Here is a 19673-nt window from a genome sequence, read left to right on the forward strand (position 1 = left end):
AAAATAAAATACAAATTATTTGAACTCTGCAGGATGGTTGGAGGAAATGTACAAGACCTCTACATGGTTTAAAAGGAGGCCAAGAGTTTATGGTACATGGTGTTGTGCTGGCAGTAGTGGTGACTCGGTGAGATGAGCTATGGGCTAGACTGTGGTTCAGACAGAGGATGTATGTTAGGGAAATGTGTTGAGGGGAACTTCAGGCCAAACTCCTACGGTAATGTACTGTATCTGTCTGTCCTGCACTGGTGGATGTGAGACTGACTGACAAAGGAGAAGACAGACAAAGCAGCTTTTCATAATGACTAAGCATAAACAACCCTCTGTTGAGATTATAGTGGTCAGTAAGTGCTCTCTCTCGCTTCACTCCTCACTCTGACTCCTGGTCTAGGTCTAGGTCTGGGTCTAGGTCTGGGTCTAGGTCTAGGTCTGGATCTGGGTCTAGGTCTAGGTCTAGGTCTGGATCTAGGTCTGGGTCTGGGTCTAGGTCTGGGTCTGGGTCTAGGTCTGGGTCTAGGTCTGGGTCTGGGTATGGTGCTACAGCGGGAGCACACAGAGTGAAAACGATAAACCTGTAGCATTATATAACCTCCCCCAGGCTAAGCCTCTTATGCACACTAAACATGCACGCACACACGCATAAAGATGCTCTTGGTTACTCTAACCAAAGGCTTATCCAGGAGGAATTGAACTTTAAATGCAAATCCTAATGATTGGACTTGTCTTTTGAGAGAAACTACCCCAAGTCTTTTGGGACCTTAGCTGAACCAACAGTTTCTGCAGTCCTGTCGGTGCAGGACTCGCTTCCAGGCATTCTAACTTCTAGATAATTAGATAAACTGTCTGTGTGCTCTTTGAGTGTTACTGAGAGACAGTGAAAGGGAGTAGGAGGGAGAGCACTAAGTGGAAAGCGAGATTCTCTCTACTTGTTTGCAGCGCTTTAAGATATAATGGGGATAGTGAGTGTGGCATTGTATTATTGTATTACTGGAGTGTCTGGATGAGATGTGTTGAGAATGCCTACAGTAAGTAGAGTCTGGATGAGATGTGTTGAGAATGCCTACAGTAAGTAGTGTCTGGATGAGATGTGTTGAGAATGCCTACAGTAAGTCGTGTCTCGATGAGATGTGTTGAGAATGCCTACAGTAAGTAGTGTCTGGATGAGATGTGTTGAGAATGCCTACAGTAAGTCGTGTCTGGATGAGATGTGTTGAGAATGCCTACAGTAAGTAGAGTCTGGATGAGATGTGTTGAGAATGCCTACAGTAAGTAGAGTCTGGATGAGATGTGTTGAGAATGCCTACAGTAAGTCGTGTCTGGATGAGATGTGTTGAGAATGCCTACAGTAAGTCGTGTCTGGATGAGATGTGTTGAGAATGCCTACAGTAAGTAGAGTCTGGATGAGATGTGTTGAGAATGCCTACAGTAAGTAGAGTCTGGATGAGATGTGTTGAGAATGCCTACAGTAAGTCGTGTCTGGATGAGATGTGTTGAGAATGCCTACAGTAAGTCGTGTCTGGATGAGATGTGTTGAGAATGCCTACAGTAAGTAGAGTCTGGATGAGATGTGTTGAGAATGCCTACAGTAAGTAGTGTCTGGATGAGATGTGTTGAGAATGCCTACAGTAAGTAGAGTCTGGATGAGATGTGTTGAGAATGCCTACAGTAAGTCGTGTCTGGATGAGATGTGTTGAGAATGCTTACAGTAAGTCGTGTCTGGATGAGATGTGTTGAGAATGCTTACAGTAAGTAGTGTCTGGATGAGATGTGTTGAGAATGCCTACAGTAAGTCGTGTCTGGATGAGATGTGTTGAGAATGCTTACAGTAAGTAGAGTCTGGATGAGATGTGTTGAGAATGCCTACAGTAAGTAGCCGCTGGATGAGATGTGTTGAGAATGCCTACAGTAAGTAGAGTCTGGATGAGATGTGTTGAGAATGCCTACAGTAAGTAGTGTCTGTATGAGATGTGTTGAGAATGCCTACAGTAAGTCGTGTCTGGATGAGATGTGTTGAGAATGCCTACAGTAAGTAGAGTCTGGATGAGATGTGTTGAGAATGCCTACAGTAAGTCGTGTCTGGATGAGATGTGTTGAGAATGCCTACAGTAAGTCGTGTCTGGATGAGATGTGTTGAGAATGCCTACAGTAAGTCGTGTCTGGATGAGATGTGTTGAGAATGCTTACAGTAAGTAGAGTCTGGATGAGATGTGTTGAGAATGCCTACAGTAAGTAGAGTCTGGATGAGATGTGTTGAGAATGCCTACAGTAAGTAGAGTCTGGATGAGATGTGTTGAGAATGCCTACAGTAAGTAGAGTCTGGATGAGATGTGTTGAGAATGCCTACAGTAAGTCGTGTCTGGATGAGATGTGTTGAGAATGCCTACAGTAAGTAGTGTCTGGATGAGATGTGTTGAGAATGCCTACAGTAAGTATGGGTGATCTCTGCACTGCTAATAGGCCTAATTTAAAACTGGAGGCTACCAAGGTTTTCGTTGGTGTACCTTTAAATGTGACATATGCTGTGCATACAAACATTAAAGTCATCTCACCAGGGCGTCAGAAGCTATGAGCACAGCAAACACCACTATGAGTGTGGTAAACACCACTGTAGCTAGGGGGAGTCAGTATGGATTTGGCTCCGTGAAAGGTTCCAGCCTTTTTTATCTAAGGGTGCTTTATCTTAGAGGAATTTATGTGCATGTGTCTATTCACTTGTGTGCTGGTGTGTAATGCTACTGTTGACGTCAGGTTCCTCTGAGACCATCCATGGAATGTTCTTCCTGGTTTCCCAACAGATTCAGCAGACCTTCTTAATCTGCTCATTAATACTCCTGACCCAGTTGTGATGAAACCCCTTGTCTGAGCCACTGTGTCCGGCTGTCTGCCTGCTCCTTGTTTTGGCTGGGGGGTAAAGAGCTACCTCTATCTGTATTGTTCTCTTAAAAACTGTTATGGACAGGAGTTCCGCTAGCGGAACCCCTAGCCAACAGCCAATGTAATAGCAGGGCGCAAAATACGAAACAGCAAAAATCTCATAATTCAGTTTTCTCAAACATACAACTATTACACACCATTTTAAAGATAAGAGTCTCCTTAATCCAACCACAGTTTCCGATTTCAAAAAGGCTTTACGGCGAAAGCAAAACATTAGATTATGTTAGGACATCAACTTCACAAGAAAAACCACACAGCCATTTTCCCAGCAAGGAGAGGCATCACAAAAAACAGAAATACAGCTAAAATTAATCACTAACCTTTGACGATCTTCATCAGATGACACTCCCAGGACTCCATGTTAGACAATACATGTATGTTTTGTTAGATAAAGTTCATATTTATATCCAAAAACCCCATTTTACATTGGCGCGTGATGTTCAGAAAATGTATTGCCACCCAAAACTTCCGGTGAATGAGCACATCAATTTACAAAAATACTCATCATAAACGTTGATAAACTTTAAAACAGTTATTGAAAGAATTATAGATACACTTCTTCTTAATGCAACCGCTGTGTCAGATTTTAAAATAGCTTTACGGCGAAAGCACATTTTTCAATATTCTGAGTACAGAGCTCAGCCATCTTAGCAAGCTATACAGTTACCCGCCAAGTTCTGGAGTCAACTAAAATTAGAATTAGTATTATAAATCTTCCCTTACCTTTGCTGATCTTCGTCAGAATGTACTCCCAGGACTCCCACAAGAAATGTTATTTTTGTTCGAAATACTCCATATTTATGTCCAAATACCTCCTTTTGTTCGCGCGTTCAGATCACTATCCAAAGGCATAATGCGTGAGCGTAAAACAAGAGACAAAATGTCAAATAGTTCCATTACCGTTCTTAGAAACATGTCAAACGATGTTTACAATCAATCATTAAGGTCTTTTTAACATAAAACGTCGATAATATTCCAACCGGACAATAGCGTATTCATTACAGAAGAAAAAGAAGGAGCGGCACGCCAAACATGCCTGCGCAGTAAACAACTCACTGGTCCCACTGATAGACTGAGCTCCTATTCTCTGCCTAGTAACAGTAGACGGATGAAACAAGTTTCTAAAGGCTGTTGACAGCCAATGGAAGCCTTAGGAAGTGCAATGTGACCCCACAGACCCTGTAGTTTTGATAGGGATTAGAAAGAAAAACTACAATCGTCAGATTTTCCACTTCCTGGTTGGATTTTTCTCAGGTTTCTGCCTGCCATATGAGTTATGTTATACTCACAGACATCATTCAAACCGTTTTAGAAACTTCAGAGTGTTTTCTATCCAAATCTAATAAAATGCAAATATTTGACTCTGGGCCCGAGTAGCAGGCAGTTTACTCTGGGCACGCTTTTCATCCGAACGTGAAAATACTGCCCCCTATCCCTAACAGGTTTTAAAGGCCGGACATTAAACAAACTCGCTGTAGCTCCTCTTTTTTCAGCCCCACCAGTTGGAACCCTACTCAGGGTGCGCGTAAACAAGGAAATATCGTTATCAGGGTTAGTCTGTCTATCTGCCTCCCTGCCAGTTCCTCCTTCCTGGCTCACATGCTGACTCATTGTTGCCATGCAGTGATGTCACTAGGAGTCATGTTCTGTAAATGCATTTCTTTATATCATGGCCCTGATTGGTTGCACAGTAAAGGCTAGGACAACCCTCTATCTGTTACCAAGGAGTTTTTTCCCCATTAAAGATGTTTGGATTGCCCTCCTAGACATGTAACAAAAGATGAACTAGGCCTGTAACATGAAGCAAATGTTTAAACAGACGTGTCCATTCTCAGGGGCTATAGTATCTTAAGTTAGAAAGAACACAGACACATTATAAACAGTAATGCAAAATTGCATAACAGTTTCTGTGAAAGTGTCTGCTAAAGATAGACATTCCTGTGGGAAGAGAAGAAAGGTTGGAATGTCAGGTATGAATAGGCCCTTCATACATAGACAGACAAAAAAGGTATTTCAAACCTACAGGAAGAAGTGTGAGAAAAAGAAAGAGTGAAAATGCGAACTATTTGAAGCTCTTGACTGAGAGTGGGTATAGTAAAACTGTTTGTCAAAGGTCCTGATCATATTAATAGTCCCGGTATTAGAGAGATGGAGTAGCCTATGCTGTCTGATCCTTCTGGGATCAGCTATAATAAAAGAAGCTGGTGTTCTCCACGCCTACAGCCATGTTTCTCTGACACACTTATTGAACCGTGGAAGGCTGAAGAGGCCTTGGAAAGACTCCAGTGTATTGGAGTGAACACAGACACTCAACAAAGACGCAATTTTTCTAATCTCGTCACTCCCACACAACAATGCATTCAATTATCATTCTTCGTGTTTGTTTGACATGCAGAGGTTGTAATACTTCATGGGTAGTCTGGTGAGTGATTTAAAGCCGCTAAACTCCTGTTCACATTACTATGTGTGAGTGATCCCTGTGGGCACTGCTTGTAGGTGTGTGAAGGAATAAAGTTCTGTGGACAGTAGACATGCTGTCACTCACTGTAATTTGATGACAGGAAGTCATATGATGCCTAGTATGCCACGTAGCTAGCTGCCTTATCTGAGTTACTGTGGCCTGTTCATTAGACACGTGTAACTTCCTGGCATTGCAAACCTTTGAGGGCAAAGGCTTGACTTGCTCTAATGCTTGAAATGCTTCTGTAAATTCCCCCAAAACTTTGGTTTAACAGCACTTTACTGTAACAGTAATGTACTGTTAAACCAAAGTTTCTCAGGAATTTACAGTAACATATCATACCTTTTTACAGTAACTTACAGGTAACTAACTGGCTTCCAGTAAGTTACCGTAAAAACAACAGGATGTTTTTACAGTGTAGGTTAGTGATGTGGAAAACATTTTATACAGTTACATATCGTGATATTATTTTTGACAATATATCATATCATTTTGACAATATCGCAATATTATTTTTGCGCTTGTTGGCTGTACCTGCACTAAGTATTTTTCCTTTGTAGCTTGTTCTCTATTTTCTTTTTAAATAGGGAGCCAATTTGTTTTCTGTACTTTTATTTCCATGACTGATCAAAACTTGTTTTCTCGTGCCTCTCTCTTGTCCCTCTGCAGCAGACATGTGGTGAGCAATATGTTTGTAACATGGAATCGCAATAAAATTACAGTATTGAATCGCAATACATATAGAATCGTGATAATATCGTATTGTGAGGTCCCTGGCAATTCCCAGCCCTAGTGTAGGTGCGAATACAGTAGCTGGCTTTTGTAGTTTGTATTGAAGATGAAGATGAACAAAGAGGGGGGAGTTGGAAGCTTTGTTAATCTTGAATGATCCAGAAGGAAATCAAACCCTGTTTTTTAAGAGCTTGGGCCTGTCTTAGGTCCCCTTGACTTGGTGTTGGAATAGTGCTTCAAGTCTTAGGAAGGCTTCTGCCTGATGTGAATTTAGGCGGCCGGCATCTGCTACATATTAACACATATTGTGGTCTCTGCCTTAATGCCTTGGTCTCCTGTGTCATGATGCCACCAGACAGACTCACACAACAGCTCCATCTGTTTCAGAGTGGCACTGGAGATACCGATCCATTATCCAGCTGCAGCCATCCAGCTTCTCTGCCAATCTGCCCCTTCTCTTACCACAGGGTTATTCACCATTCAACCCAACTGCTGCCTGCCAGTCTTTCTGCTGTGGTGATGGGGATAGCAGATTAGAGAAAGCTAGCTAGCTAACTCTACTGTCAAGAGTGATTACCCAACCTTTTACTGCCATTTACTATATTTGTCTCTACAAGGGTTTGTAAATACTGGCCAGCTGCTGCTACTAGTTATGTTTGTGTACAGTGTACACATATTTAATGCCCCTCCCCTTCACAAATGTGACCGACCGGCTCAATTCGGTCCTATGTAGGAACATTCTAAATTGTATTTTTTACATAGGATAAAAGTAGAGACTCAGAGCTAGAAAACTGTATATTATACACTTCAGTTGAGGAACAATGGAAAAGTAATTCTGCTTTGAAAGTTTATAAACTTGTAACCCCACTTTTGAGAAAATGGCCCTCAAATGTTTTGGTAAACCTACTGGAGAGCTCTTCTTTGTCTACACCAATTCAGCATTATTCACACCCTCTTAAGCCTTAGCCTCGCCCATCTCTTTAAGGATTCACATGTGAGGCCATGTGCTAAACAGAATAAGGTAGTGTAGTAAACAACCTAAGATTTCAAGACTAAAAGTGGTGAAAGTAGTAGCAAAAATATACTTTATCTAGTCCTTGGCCTATATCTTAATCTGACTTTGGTGCAGGTCATGTTGTTCTTCACATTACCGGTAAACACACACTATATCAAATAAAATCTAAGTTTATTTGTCACATGCACAGGATTTTATATTTAACCAGGCAAGTCAGTTAAGAACAAATTCTTATTTACAATGACAGCCTACCGGGGAACAGTGGGGTTTCTGCCTTGTTCAGGGGCAGAACAACATATTTTTACCTTTTCAGCCCAGGGATTCGATCCAGCAACCTTTCAGTTACTAGCCCAACACTCTAACCACTAGGCTACCTGCTGGCCCAGAAGGTGTAAACAGTACAGTGAAATGGTTATTTGCATATTTGCATAGTAGCAATATCAAAAATAGACAGTGTCCAGATAAATATTGTATAAATATTTTATAATTATTAGATGATTCTTACCCAGACACACTTGTCAAAATTGATGGGTCATGTGAAGGAAATGCTATAACAACCCCTCAGCCACATCTAGCTAAGTGGAGGGGTCAGTATTGTCTAGACATGTACACATGTTCATGAAATACAATAGATTACCGTAATCACCCACAGACACACCTTCACACCCCTGGGCCAGACTACACTTAATCATAGGACCTACTGAAGAGATGTGTCTTCAGTAAAGACTTAAAGGTTGAGACTGAGTCTGCGTCTCTCACATGGGTAGGCAGACTATTCCATAAAAATGGAGCTCTATAGGAGAAAGCCCTGCCTCCAGCTGTTTGCTTAGAAATTCTAGGAACAATTAGGAGGCCCGCGTCTTGTGACCGTAGCGTACGTGTAGGTATGTACGGCAGGACCAAATCGGAAAGCTAGGTAGGAGCAAGCCGATGTAATGCTTTGTAGGTTAGCAGTAAAACCTTGAAATCAGCCCTTGCCTTAACAGGAAGCCAGTGTAGGGAGGCTAGCACTGGAGTAATATGATCATATTTTTTGGTTCTAGTCAGGATTCTAGCAGCCGTATTTAGCACTAACTGAAGTTTATTTAGTGCTTTATCCGGGTTGCCGGAAAGTAGAGCATTGCAGTAGTCCAACCTAGAACTAGGCTCTTAATTTAACAATTTTATATGTATTTACAGGTTTGTTATTAAGGCACATGAAAGTTCACATGTTCTAGAAAGCATTTCTGCCCAAAAATGCATTTTGATTAAAAAATATATGTTTTGTTCAAATGCCTTTCCTGTGAAGTAATTTTTTTTATTTCACCTTTATTTAACCAGGTAGGCTAGTTGAGAACAAGTTCTCGTTTGCAACTGCGACCTGGCCAAGATAAAGCGTAGCAATTCGACACATACAACAACACAGAGTTACACATGGAATAAACAAAACATACAGTCAATAATACAGTAGAACAAAAGAAAACAAAAAGTCTATATACAGTGAGTGCAAATGAGGTAAGTTAAGGCAATAAATAGGCCATGGTGGCAAAGTAATTACAATATAGCAATTAAACACTGGAATGGTAGATGTGCAGAAGATGAATGTGCAAGTAGAGATACTGGGGTGCAAAGGAGCAAGATAAATAAATAAATACAGTATGGGGATGAGGTAGGTAGATAGATGGGCTGTTAACAGATGGGCTATGTACAGGTGCAGTGATCTGTGAGCTGCTCTGACAGCTGGTGCTTAAAGCTAGTGAGGGAGATATGAGTCTCCAGCTTCAGACATTTTTGCAGTTCGTTCCAGTCATTGGCAGCAGAGAACTGGAAGGAAAGACGACCAAAAGAGGAATTGGCTTTGGGGGTGACCAGTGAGATATACCTGCTGGAGCACGTGCTACGAGTGGGTGCTGCTATGGTGACCAGTGAGCTGAGATAAGGCGGGGCTTTACCTAGCAGAGACTTGTAGATAACCTGTAGCCAGTGGGTTTGGCGACGAGTATGAAGCGAGGGCCAACCAACGAGAGCGTACAGGTCGCAATGATGGGTAGTGTATGGGGCTTTGGTGACAAAACGGATGGCACTGTGATAGACTGCATCCAGTTTGTTAAGTAGAGTGTTGGAGGCTATTTTATAGATGACATCACCGAAGTCGAGGATCGGTAGGATGGTCAGTTTTACGAGGGTATGTTTGGCAGCATGAGTGAAGGATGCTTTGTTGCGATATAGGAAGCCGATTCTAGATTTAATTTTGGATTGGAGATGCTTAATGTGAGTCTGGAAGGAGAGTTTACAGTCTAACCAGACACCCAGGTATTTGTAGTTGTCCACGTATTCTAAGTCAGAGCCGTCCAGAGTAGTGATGCTGGACGGGCGAGCAGGTGCAGGCAGTGATCGATTGAATAGCATGCATTTAGTTTTACTTGCGTTTAAGAGCAGTTGGAGGCCACGGAAGGAGAGTTGTATGGCATTGAAGCTCGTCTGGAGGTCAGTTAACACAGTGTCCAAAGAAGGGCCAGAAGTATACAGAATGGTGTCGTCTGCGTATAAGTGGATCAGAGAATCGCCAGCAGCAAGAGCAACATCATTGATGTATACAGAGAAGAGAGTCGGCTTGAGAATTGAACCCTGTAGCACACCCATAGATACTGCCAGAGGTCCGGACAGCAGGCCCTCCGATTTGACACACTGAACTCTATCAAAGAAGTAGTTGGTAAACCAGGCAGGCAATCATTTGAGAACCAAGGCTGTCGAGTCGGCCAATAAGAATGTGGTGATTGACAGAGTCGAAAGCCTTGGCCAGGTCGATGAATACAGCTGCACAGTAATGTCTCTTATCGATGGCGGTTATCATGTCGTTTAGGACCTTGAGCGTGGCTGAGGTGCACCCATGACCAGCTCTGAAACCAGATTGCATAGCGGAGAAGGTACGGTGGGATTCGAAATGGTCGGTAATCTGTTTGTTAACTTGGCTTCCGAAGACCTTAGAAAGACAGGGTAGGATAGATATAGGTCTGTAGCAGTTTGGGTCTAGAGTTTCACTCCCTTTAAAGAGGGGGATGACCGCTATAGCTTTCCAATCTTTGGGAATCTCAGACGATACAAAAGAGAGGTTGAACAGGCTAGTAATAGGGGTTGCAACAATTTCGGCAGATAATTTTAGAAAGAGTAGTGACAGGCTCCCGATTGGCACAGTGGTCTAGGGCACTGTATTTCAATGCTCGAGGCATCACTACAGACCATGGTTCAATTCCAGGCTGTATCACAACCAGCTGTTATTGGGAGTCCCATAGGGTGGTGCACAATATTGGCCCAGTGTTGTCTGGGTTTGGCTGGGGTAGGCCATCATTGTAAATAAGAATTTGTTCTTAACTGACTTGCCTAGTTAAATAAAATAAATAGAAATGACTAGTTTCCTTAAACAAGTCTCAAATGGGGTGAGGGAGAAGTGTGTAAATGCATTATGCTAAATGGGGCAGATAGCTTGAGAAACAGATTGCATGGTTTATTTAATGCCCACATGATGGGCCGTTAGTTTGAAGGGCGCTGGTCTTTTCTGTGCACTGTGAATGTTGCTGTTCTCCCAGAGCAGAACAGAAAAGCTCTGCCAGTGGAGGGGAGCCATCTGCTACTTGTGTGTGTCTCTGGTGCCAACGCGGGCTTCTGCATGGGTGTGGGTGTGAGCCTGTGGTCGCATGGTCACACAGTCCATAACTGCACAGTGTCATATGCCACCACTTCCGTCCCCTGCACAGATCTCTTTTCTCTAAATCTGACCTCTCTCTCCCTCCCACAATTTCTGACAATGTGAGGCCATGAGGGAACAAGATGCTATAGGAATGCAGGTCTGGGACAGACAGACAGACAGACAGACAGACAGACAGACAGACAGACAGACAGACAGACAGACAGACAGACAGACAGACAGACAGACAGACAGACAGACAGACAGACAGACAGATAGATCTAGCATGTGCTGTAGTTGTGTTTGGTGAATTGGGCTTCAGAAAATCTCCCAGGCTTACCCAACTTGTTACATAATCGTCTCAACACTCAAACATGGCTGAACACAGCAGGCTGATGATGGGTTTAACAGTAGTTAAACAATACATTTGGTTTTCCAGGATGTTTTTTTTTCTAACCATCATTGAACACAAAATGACACCGGTTTCACATGAATATTGGCAGCACTGATACTGTTTCTCCTATTTCCTCCACCCTCTCCATCTGTTGATAACTACACAACACAATCAAGTGTCTGTTTTGTAAGATTATTTATGACCAAGAGAGAATGGAGCCCCTTTGCCCAACCGCAGTAGCCACCACTAATGACCAAAGTAAGCCATCATGCTTTGTGAGGGTCTGTGGTGTGCCTCTGGTAAGATCATTATGATGCTAATAAGTCTGCGGCATTCGCTGTTTTTCTCTCCAACGGTATGCAACTCAACACAAAGGCCTTTAAACCACACAGACCCTCTCCATACATCACCCCACTGGGCACAGACATCAATTCGACATCTATTCCATATTGGTTCTATGTCATTTCAATGAAATTACATGGAAACAACGTTGATTTAACCACTGTGTGCCCAGTGGGACGTCATATGTGTTGTGACCGCTGTGTGCAGTCTGATCAAACTAACCCTCTGGTTCATTCTCAATGAAGGAGATAGGAGCTTATCACAGGACATCAGATTAGTAGTGGCTGCATGTATGCTGCATCATGAAACAGGATCTAATCTCCTGGTACATATCTAGGTTAACCTTTACTTACATAATGATAATATTACCCAGAAAACATCTGGTTCATCTGAAATTTGATGGGGCAAGGCTGGCTGGCTCGCCCCATAAAGGCTAGCTATTGGATTTGACTTGCATTAGCGTCTCAGTAACATAATCGATAGCCCCATCGAACAGGTGAGCGGTGAGGCTAATACAGTCTGTGATTCAAATAACTCTACAAGCCCATCACTATTGAATGTTGAGTGCTGCTGTTTTTATACAACACCGTGAACACACCAGGGCTAAGGGTATTCTCTCTAAAGGGAATACTCTCTGAACATTGGGCTTCTAGTCAACAGAAAAACATATTTATAGACACCCTTCATTGAAAACTCTGGTATTCAGTGTTTGTAGCGTCCATACCATTTATGGGCTCTGTTTTTTATACCAGCTCATTACGTAGATAAAAAATCACAGTGAAAACGACCATTTTAGAGAACTATGGATCATAGACTAAGTTAGTAAACTGTATACGGGTTGATTGACTCTTTTCTTTCTTTCCATTCCAGCCATTAAGGTGAACTGCCTGGGATCATGTGGGGTCTCCAACAAAATGAACGACATGTCATGGACACTGGAAGAGCAATACTTCAGCAGCACACTGTCTGTAGCTGACAAAGGTGAGGACTATGGAAGCCATTTTGGGGCTACTGATTCAACATGTATAGAGTATAAGGTATAGAATGAGAATCTAAATAGAGGCTCTTCAGTGGCCGTGTTGCAGCCCTCTTCATCTCTGTTGATTATAAAATGTATAATGTAGCTTTCTGCCTCTCCATTCGGTTTTTGTCCTCAAGAGCGGTTTTGCATTTATATTGGTGATCACTCTAAGGGATAATTAACATTTTCCAAAGCTCTTGTGACAAAACTAGTGAAACTGCCATCAGCTAAAGTAGTAGCTCCCTGCATATGGGTGTTCCTGCACTAAATGTTCTGTCTGCCCTCTCAGATGAGAACCATGGCTGTGCCTAACAATTACTGATCAAGAGAAGAGATGTGCTGTGCTCCACAGATCCCGTCTGTTTAACTCTGGTGGTGCTCTGTCCTAGTACTGGTCAGGGAGTTCAGTATGTGATCTGTGGAGAACGTCATTTATGCTGGTTAGATTAACGTACCACCAATATGCTACTTAATATTTAACTCCACAACCTCTCTCACCTACAGGCCCAGTGTTTTTACCAGAGAGCAGTCTGTTCAACTCTGTTTTCTTTCTTCCTATCTACATATATAGTATAATCCATAGTCTTTCATTGTTATTTTTATATATTCTATATCCATACTGATTCATTAACCCATAACTTTGGTGTTGAAAGCGCTTAGCTCCAACAACCCACTAAGCCGTCTGAACCACACAATTACAGTCAAGAGAGCTGATTTAATCTTTTTGGTGTCATTTAATAATAAAATCAGGGAGGTAGAACTTCTAGGCAGAGTTCCTCTGTTCAGTGTCTGTGTTCTTTAGCTCATATTAATCTTTTATTTTTTGGGGCCAGTCTGAGATATGACTTTTTCTTTGCAACTCTGCCTAGAAGGCCAACAACCTGGAGTCGCCTCTTCACTGTTGACATTGAGACTGGTGTTTTGCGGGTCACTTAGGTTTTGTGGGTTACTTAGGTAACTTAGGTTTTGCTCGGTCTTCCTTCTCCGTCTCTCTCCCTTCTCTCCCGCGGTGTGCCATCGTGCTCCTTTTATTTAGCCTCCACGGCTGGTTGGCACTTTCCTCTAATTACCTCCACTTAGAGCTGTCCCTGTCGGGGGGCCCAGCTCCCGTTTTCCCAGCGGAGAGAGCCAACGTCGACTCACATACCTCCCCTCTATTACCACCCTGGTATCCCAGGGTAGAACTCCTGGGATACCACAATATATATATACAGTACCAGTCAAAAGTTTAGACACACCTACTCATTCAAGGGTTTTTCTTTATTATTTTCTACATTGAAAGACATCAAAACTTTGAAATAACACATATGGAATCATGTAGTAAGCAAAAAAGTGTATATATAAAAATATAAATATATTTTACATTCTTCAAAGTAGCCATCCTTTGCCTTGATGACAGTTTTGCACACTCTTGGCATTCTCTCAACCAGCTTCGCCTGGAATGCTTTTCCAACAGTTTTGAAGGAGTTCCCACATGTGCTGAGCACTTGTTGGCTGCTTTTCCTTCGCTCTGCAGTCCAACTCATCCCAAACCATCTCAATTGGGTTCAGGTCGGGTGATTGTGGAGGCCAGGTCATCTGATGCAGCACTCTATCACTCTCCTTCTTGGTCAAATAGCCCTTACACAGCCTGGAGGTGTGTTTGGTGATTGTCCTGTTGAAAAACAAATGATAGTCCCACTAAGCGCAAGCCAGATGAGATGGCGTATCGCTGCAGAATGTAATGGTAGCCATGCTGGTTGTGTGCCTTTAAAACTTACACTGGTCACCAGTCAGTCTGTCTTGCTCTCTTTGTCTGTGTGTGTATGTCTGTCTGTCTAAATGTGATTTTGCTTGTCTATCTGACCAAGTGATCTCTCTCTTACAGGTACCCTGGCAGCTGGCGAGCACAGCTTCCCTTTTCAATTTCTCATTCCAGGTATGGTTGGAATTAGTCTGGAAAATCTGTTGAACTGCATTCCACCATGTCAACCATACTGAGGTCAATAAAAAAAAACCCATCTTTACAGTATACCAGAACTGTTGTTAGTGACGTTGAAGGAAACTGGTAAAACAGCTGATAACCACTGATAACGTGAAGTTTATGAACAGGCACAGTGTTTGTTGCCTTTGTAGTATTGCCTAATGTCCTTGGCTCTTTGTCTAACAATGAAACAATTGGACTGGACATGATATATTATTGTGATTAGAGAAAGAACATTCAGTACAGTTTGTTCAGGTAAATAAAGAGATGCCTTTTCATATCACAGGTAGGGCACACTATTGACTCTAATGTCTCTGCCCTTGTGCTTTATGCACTTCACCTTAAAGTGGGGCTGAACTTCCTGATTTAGCCTCGGTTTCAATTCCCCTCATTAGGAAATGCGACTGAGAATGAGATTTGGGTTTTGGAGGTGTGCTTTGATGTGGGTGTCTTGTATGTACGGTCAAACATGGGAAGTGTTTGTACTGTCACTGACAAAACAGTACACAGTTACAGTCACTCACCCTTCTCAATAACTTGAAACAGTTTAACCAGGTCTTGTGTCTGGAAGTAGCCTAGGCAAGCTAGCCAACTTCTTTCCCCAATTAGCTTCAGCCAGCCGGTGTGCGACTGTGGCAAAGTTGGTTTGACTTTGGATAGCCTATCTCTGGGGATAGTTAGAGACCATCAATAAATTACACAATGTAAATGAGCCAATATTTTCATGTTGCCCAGTTTTTAGTTGTCTCATTAAATGCTTTAAATATTTGTATATGAATTTCTACAATTTATAGGTGGTTTGAGGTTTTTGAAAGTCATTGAAATTTGGAGCTATTGATTTAAAAAAATATTGTCCCATGTACATTGTGTAATTTACTGGTGGTCCCTAACTAGCCCCCATAGGGATCTCGAATGTCAAACCAAGTTGACCATGGGTATTATGATCGGTGCGCTCTGAATTTGATGATTACTTGGGTGCTGCCAGCTGTAAGCATGTGGGCAGGATTGAAATCAACCCAACTCAAGAAAGACTTTTACGGTACCCTTCATTCCATGACATACATTTTTTTCCTAATTATCTCACAAATTGCCATTTTTGACAAGACTGACTTTATAACCAAATTTATCCTATATACACTTTGTCGTCAATTTTGACTCTAGAATGTTTTTGACTCATATTGACGCCACGTAGGCCATTTTCAAAAGGAGAAGTTGCTTATTACATTAATTTAGCACTATCACTCCAGTGTTTAATTGCTATATCATAATTACCTCGCCACTATGGCCTATTTATTGCCTTACCTCCCTTATCTTACCTCATTTGCACACACTGTATATAGACTTTTTTCTACCTTATTATTGACTGTATGTTTGTTTATTCCATGTGTAACTGTGTTGTTGTATGTGTCGAACTGCTTTGCTTTATCTTGACCAGGTCGCAGTTGTAAATGAGAACTTGTTCTCAACTAGCCTACCTGGTTAAATAAAGGTGAAATAAAATAAATAAATAAAAAAAAATAAAAAAAAATGTGCTCTTTAATCCTAAACGCTTCAGTCAGCCAATATCTCCTGTCTAAGTGGGTGATATATGTCAAAGTCGGCCATGTAAGACATCCCCGGCCAAGGACTAACACAAAGGCAGAGTTAACAAGTGCCAGCAGCCTAGAGAACCATATTGTGTCCCCACAGACACACCCCTGTGTAATAACACATGACATTTAGAATGCTTCTTTTGACTGGACTGTGAACTCCAGTACATGCAGGTGTGAGGTCACAGACAGTTCAGTGTCTGTCCATTAGGCTCCACTCTGTCTGGGCTCGGTGGGGTGAGGAGGGATGTCTATATATAGTATTTTAGTCCTGTCAGTGTTTAATTGCGCCTTGTGGGCCCCCTGCCATCCCCCGCTGTTCCTCCCACCCTCGTCTACAGAACAGGCAGAAGACATGATAATTCCAGAGCTGATGACGGGATCATCCAGGCAGACTCACTGAGCCCCGTGACCCAGTGACAGTGCCCCCTGCTGGTTGTCAGGTCAGGGGCTGACAGGGGAGGCTTTAACATCTAGGCTCTAGAGCTCCTCCAAGTAGGATGCTACATTAAAACTGCTGTTCATGCTGTGAGGATTGGTGGATGTACTTAAACACTGACAAGTAAAGACTTAAAAACAGGAGCCCTTGGTTCTGTGGAGGAGGCTGGAGAAGAGGTAGTGGAAGAGCTTTTTGTCAGGCCCATAGACTCAGTCAGACAAGTGCCCCTGGTGCTAGGTTCCCTCTGGCCAGGAGCCTGTCTGTGTCTGTTCTGCCAAGCCTTTTACACCCAGCCTGCTGCTCCTCACTAATCCTTATTGACAGCAGGAAATTCCCCTGTGCAGCACCCACTACTGACATTATCATTTAAATGAGTAGGAGGGCAGAATTAGAATGGATAATACTGAGAAGTCCAGAGACTTGTTTGTTCTGTGTACACCTTGAAAACTGTACCATATTGAATCAATCTGTTTATTCCAATGATTTATAGGAATGTACAATAATGTGTTTGGTTAAAGGCCAAAGGGTAAATCATAGCATGACATTGGACACAATGCATTCTAATTTGAATGTATCAGCACCTGTCATGCTTTAAGGCATGAGCTGAAAACAATAGATGGCCATTTCTATTATACAGTATGACCTTTGTAAATGTATTCGGATTGAGGATATACTGTAGACGAACCTCTGTCCTGAACTTCATCCTGTAATTCTCCATTCCTTCTCTCCATCCAACCTCTCAGAATTGTTATTTTTGTTTTTCCCTTCTTCAGTTTCCTTTCCTCATTCCCTTCCCCTCCTCCTTTATCATCTGTCCTTTCTGGACTGTGTAAATAAACAGTGTCCTCCTGCTGTCCTCCTAGGAGGGGATTTGTACAGCTCAGACAGATGAGCACAGACACTTGGTGACAGCGCTGCTAGGAGCACTGAATATCTGTCCCCCTGATCTGATCTATCTGCCTCCCACTGCTCAGACCGAGCACTGACTGGCATTTCTCTGATAAAGCACACACAGTGACCAGACATCATTTTAGACTGCCAGTCTGTTTTAGTCAGAATCTCATATCCTTGTTTATAGGATTCATCTGCAGACAGCACAGGCTTTATGAAAGAAATGAAACAGCTTTGGTTAATGTCGATGCAGTAGCTGTAGCACTTGATATCGTTAATTATTTATCTCCATGAGTACGTTTTTGTATACAACCTTAAACTTTCTGTGGTCAATCTTGCACTGTCTAATAGCTGTATTTCTCTCTGCCCAACCAAGTGGCTGCCCCGACCTCCTTTGAAGGGCCCTTTGGGAAGATTGTTTACCGTGTGAGAGCCGTCATAGACACACCTCGCTTCTCCAAGGACTACAAGGCCCAGAGGCCCTTCTACCTACTTAACCTGCTCAACCTCAACCAAATGCCCAACATTGAGGTAAAGAGCAGTCAACACTGTCTCAACAATATAATTCAATTGTGTTGTAATGCAGTCATTTCAATGGAATTACCTCAAAAAATAACTAGATATAGTACTTGGCTAGAGACTGTCTGCTGGAACAGTAGATAATGTCTGAAGAGGACAGTGGACTACCCGTAGAGTGCCGACTTATTTGATCATGCCTTATTTCGTTTGATAGTTATGGGATTTGATTTCAGCACAATGAGCGCAGCACAACCACTATCTTGTCTTTTATTAAAGATTACGGGAGGACTCCTCCTTACCCCCAGCTCTAATTTCTCTGTTTCTATGCTCTGTTCACCTGTCCATTGGAACTGCTTGTTTTATCCTTTCTATTACTGTTTCTCCCCAGCAACCCAGTTATGCTGTGACCACTAAGAGATTCAGCTACCTCCTGGTGAAGACGGGCACCCTCATGATGAAGGCTTGCAGTGACCAGAGGGGATACACACCAGGCCAGATCATCAGACTAGCCACTGAGATCCACAACAAGTCAGGCAAGGACACGGGCTGTGTGCTGGCCAGCCTCATACAGGTACCCAAGACCTCTTTAATGTCTCATGTGCTCTTGTTCCTTTACCTATTTTGTCCTGCAAAACAGGTAGTCTGACTGGTTTATGGGAAAATGCTGATATACTGTATATTGTCTCTAAGAAGTGATGTGATGCTTTGCTCTGTATTGTCTGGTCTGTATGTTGGTCTGATGGGCTTCACTCTGATGACTCTCTCCTGATCAGAAAGTGACTTATAAGACCAAACGGGCTGTGTTCGACCTGCGGACCATAGCAGAGGTAGAGGGGGCGGGAGTGAAGGCGGGGAAACACGCTGAGTGGCGGGAGCAAATCATCGTACCGCCCCTCCCACAGTCTGCCCTGGCCGGCTGCAGCCTTATAGAGATTGATTACTTCATCCAGGTTAGTAACACCCTCAATGAAGTGCACTTGTTGGGATCCCCTCAATGAATAGCGTGTTGTTCACAAGTAGTACTTCAGACTTGTAGCAATTGTACAGTGTTCTTTGTAATATAAACCAGACACTGTTCCTCATACAGTATCATAGTGCTTTAATCCTCTCATTAACCCAATGCACCTGTGATGTAGTATGCTGTAAGTCATTCATGCTCAGTCTGAGATGTCTCTTTAGTGAGTTCAGGGATTATAACTATGGTAATCTCTTGTTCCTAATACAGTATGGCAAAGCTATTTTTGTCAGTACAGTCCTTAAAGGCCCAGTGCAGTCAAAAATGTGATTTCCTGTGTTTTATATCTATTTCTACACTATGGGGTTGGAAAAGTACTGTGAAATTGGGAAAAGTATGTAGGGCTGACCCCATTTAGTCGACTGTTCGATTGTTTAGTCAATAGGCTGTTGGTCGACTGAGATTTCTTTAGTCGAGCAGTAGCAAAAAAACAAAAAACATGGTGTACAAGACACCTGTCTGAGTGGACTGATCCATTCTGGAGGTCTTGGGGATGGCCCAGTCCATCAGTCTAAGACGTGCTACTGAAATTGTATATGGTTATAATATGTAAGAACAATGGTGCAACAGAAATAAAGATTGTATTATTTTATAACACATGCGCTTTCTCTCGCGTTGAAAAGAGGTCGCTGTCCGCGGTTCTGAAACACATCAATATTGGTGTTGAAAACAATGAGGCGGAGGCAACAGCAGA

The 19673-nt window shown here is 42.6% G+C and overlaps 1 protein-coding gene across 1 annotated transcript in view; it reads left to right on the forward strand.

Moving 5' to 3' along the window:
* The window catches only part of LOC115159517 (arrestin domain-containing protein 1), a 39420-nt gene that overhangs the window by 13930 nt on the left and 5817 nt on the right, over positions 1-19673 (forward strand). Inside the window, exons 2-6 of the mRNA XM_029709312.1 lie at positions 12413-12523; positions 14431-14481; positions 17822-17976; positions 18353-18535; positions 18738-18914. Coding sequence (XP_029565172.1) covers positions 12413-12523; positions 14431-14481; positions 17822-17976; positions 18353-18535; positions 18738-18914 — 677 coding nt within the window. The remainder of the gene's footprint in view (positions 1-12412; positions 12524-14430; positions 14482-17821; positions 17977-18352; positions 18536-18737; positions 18915-19673) is intronic.

This window comes from Salmo trutta, chromosome 23 (genome assembly GCF_901001165.1).
Source record: "Salmo trutta chromosome 23, fSalTru1.1, whole genome shotgun sequence".
NCBI classification, from domain to species: Eukaryota; Metazoa; Chordata; class Actinopteri; order Salmoniformes; family Salmonidae; genus Salmo; species Salmo trutta.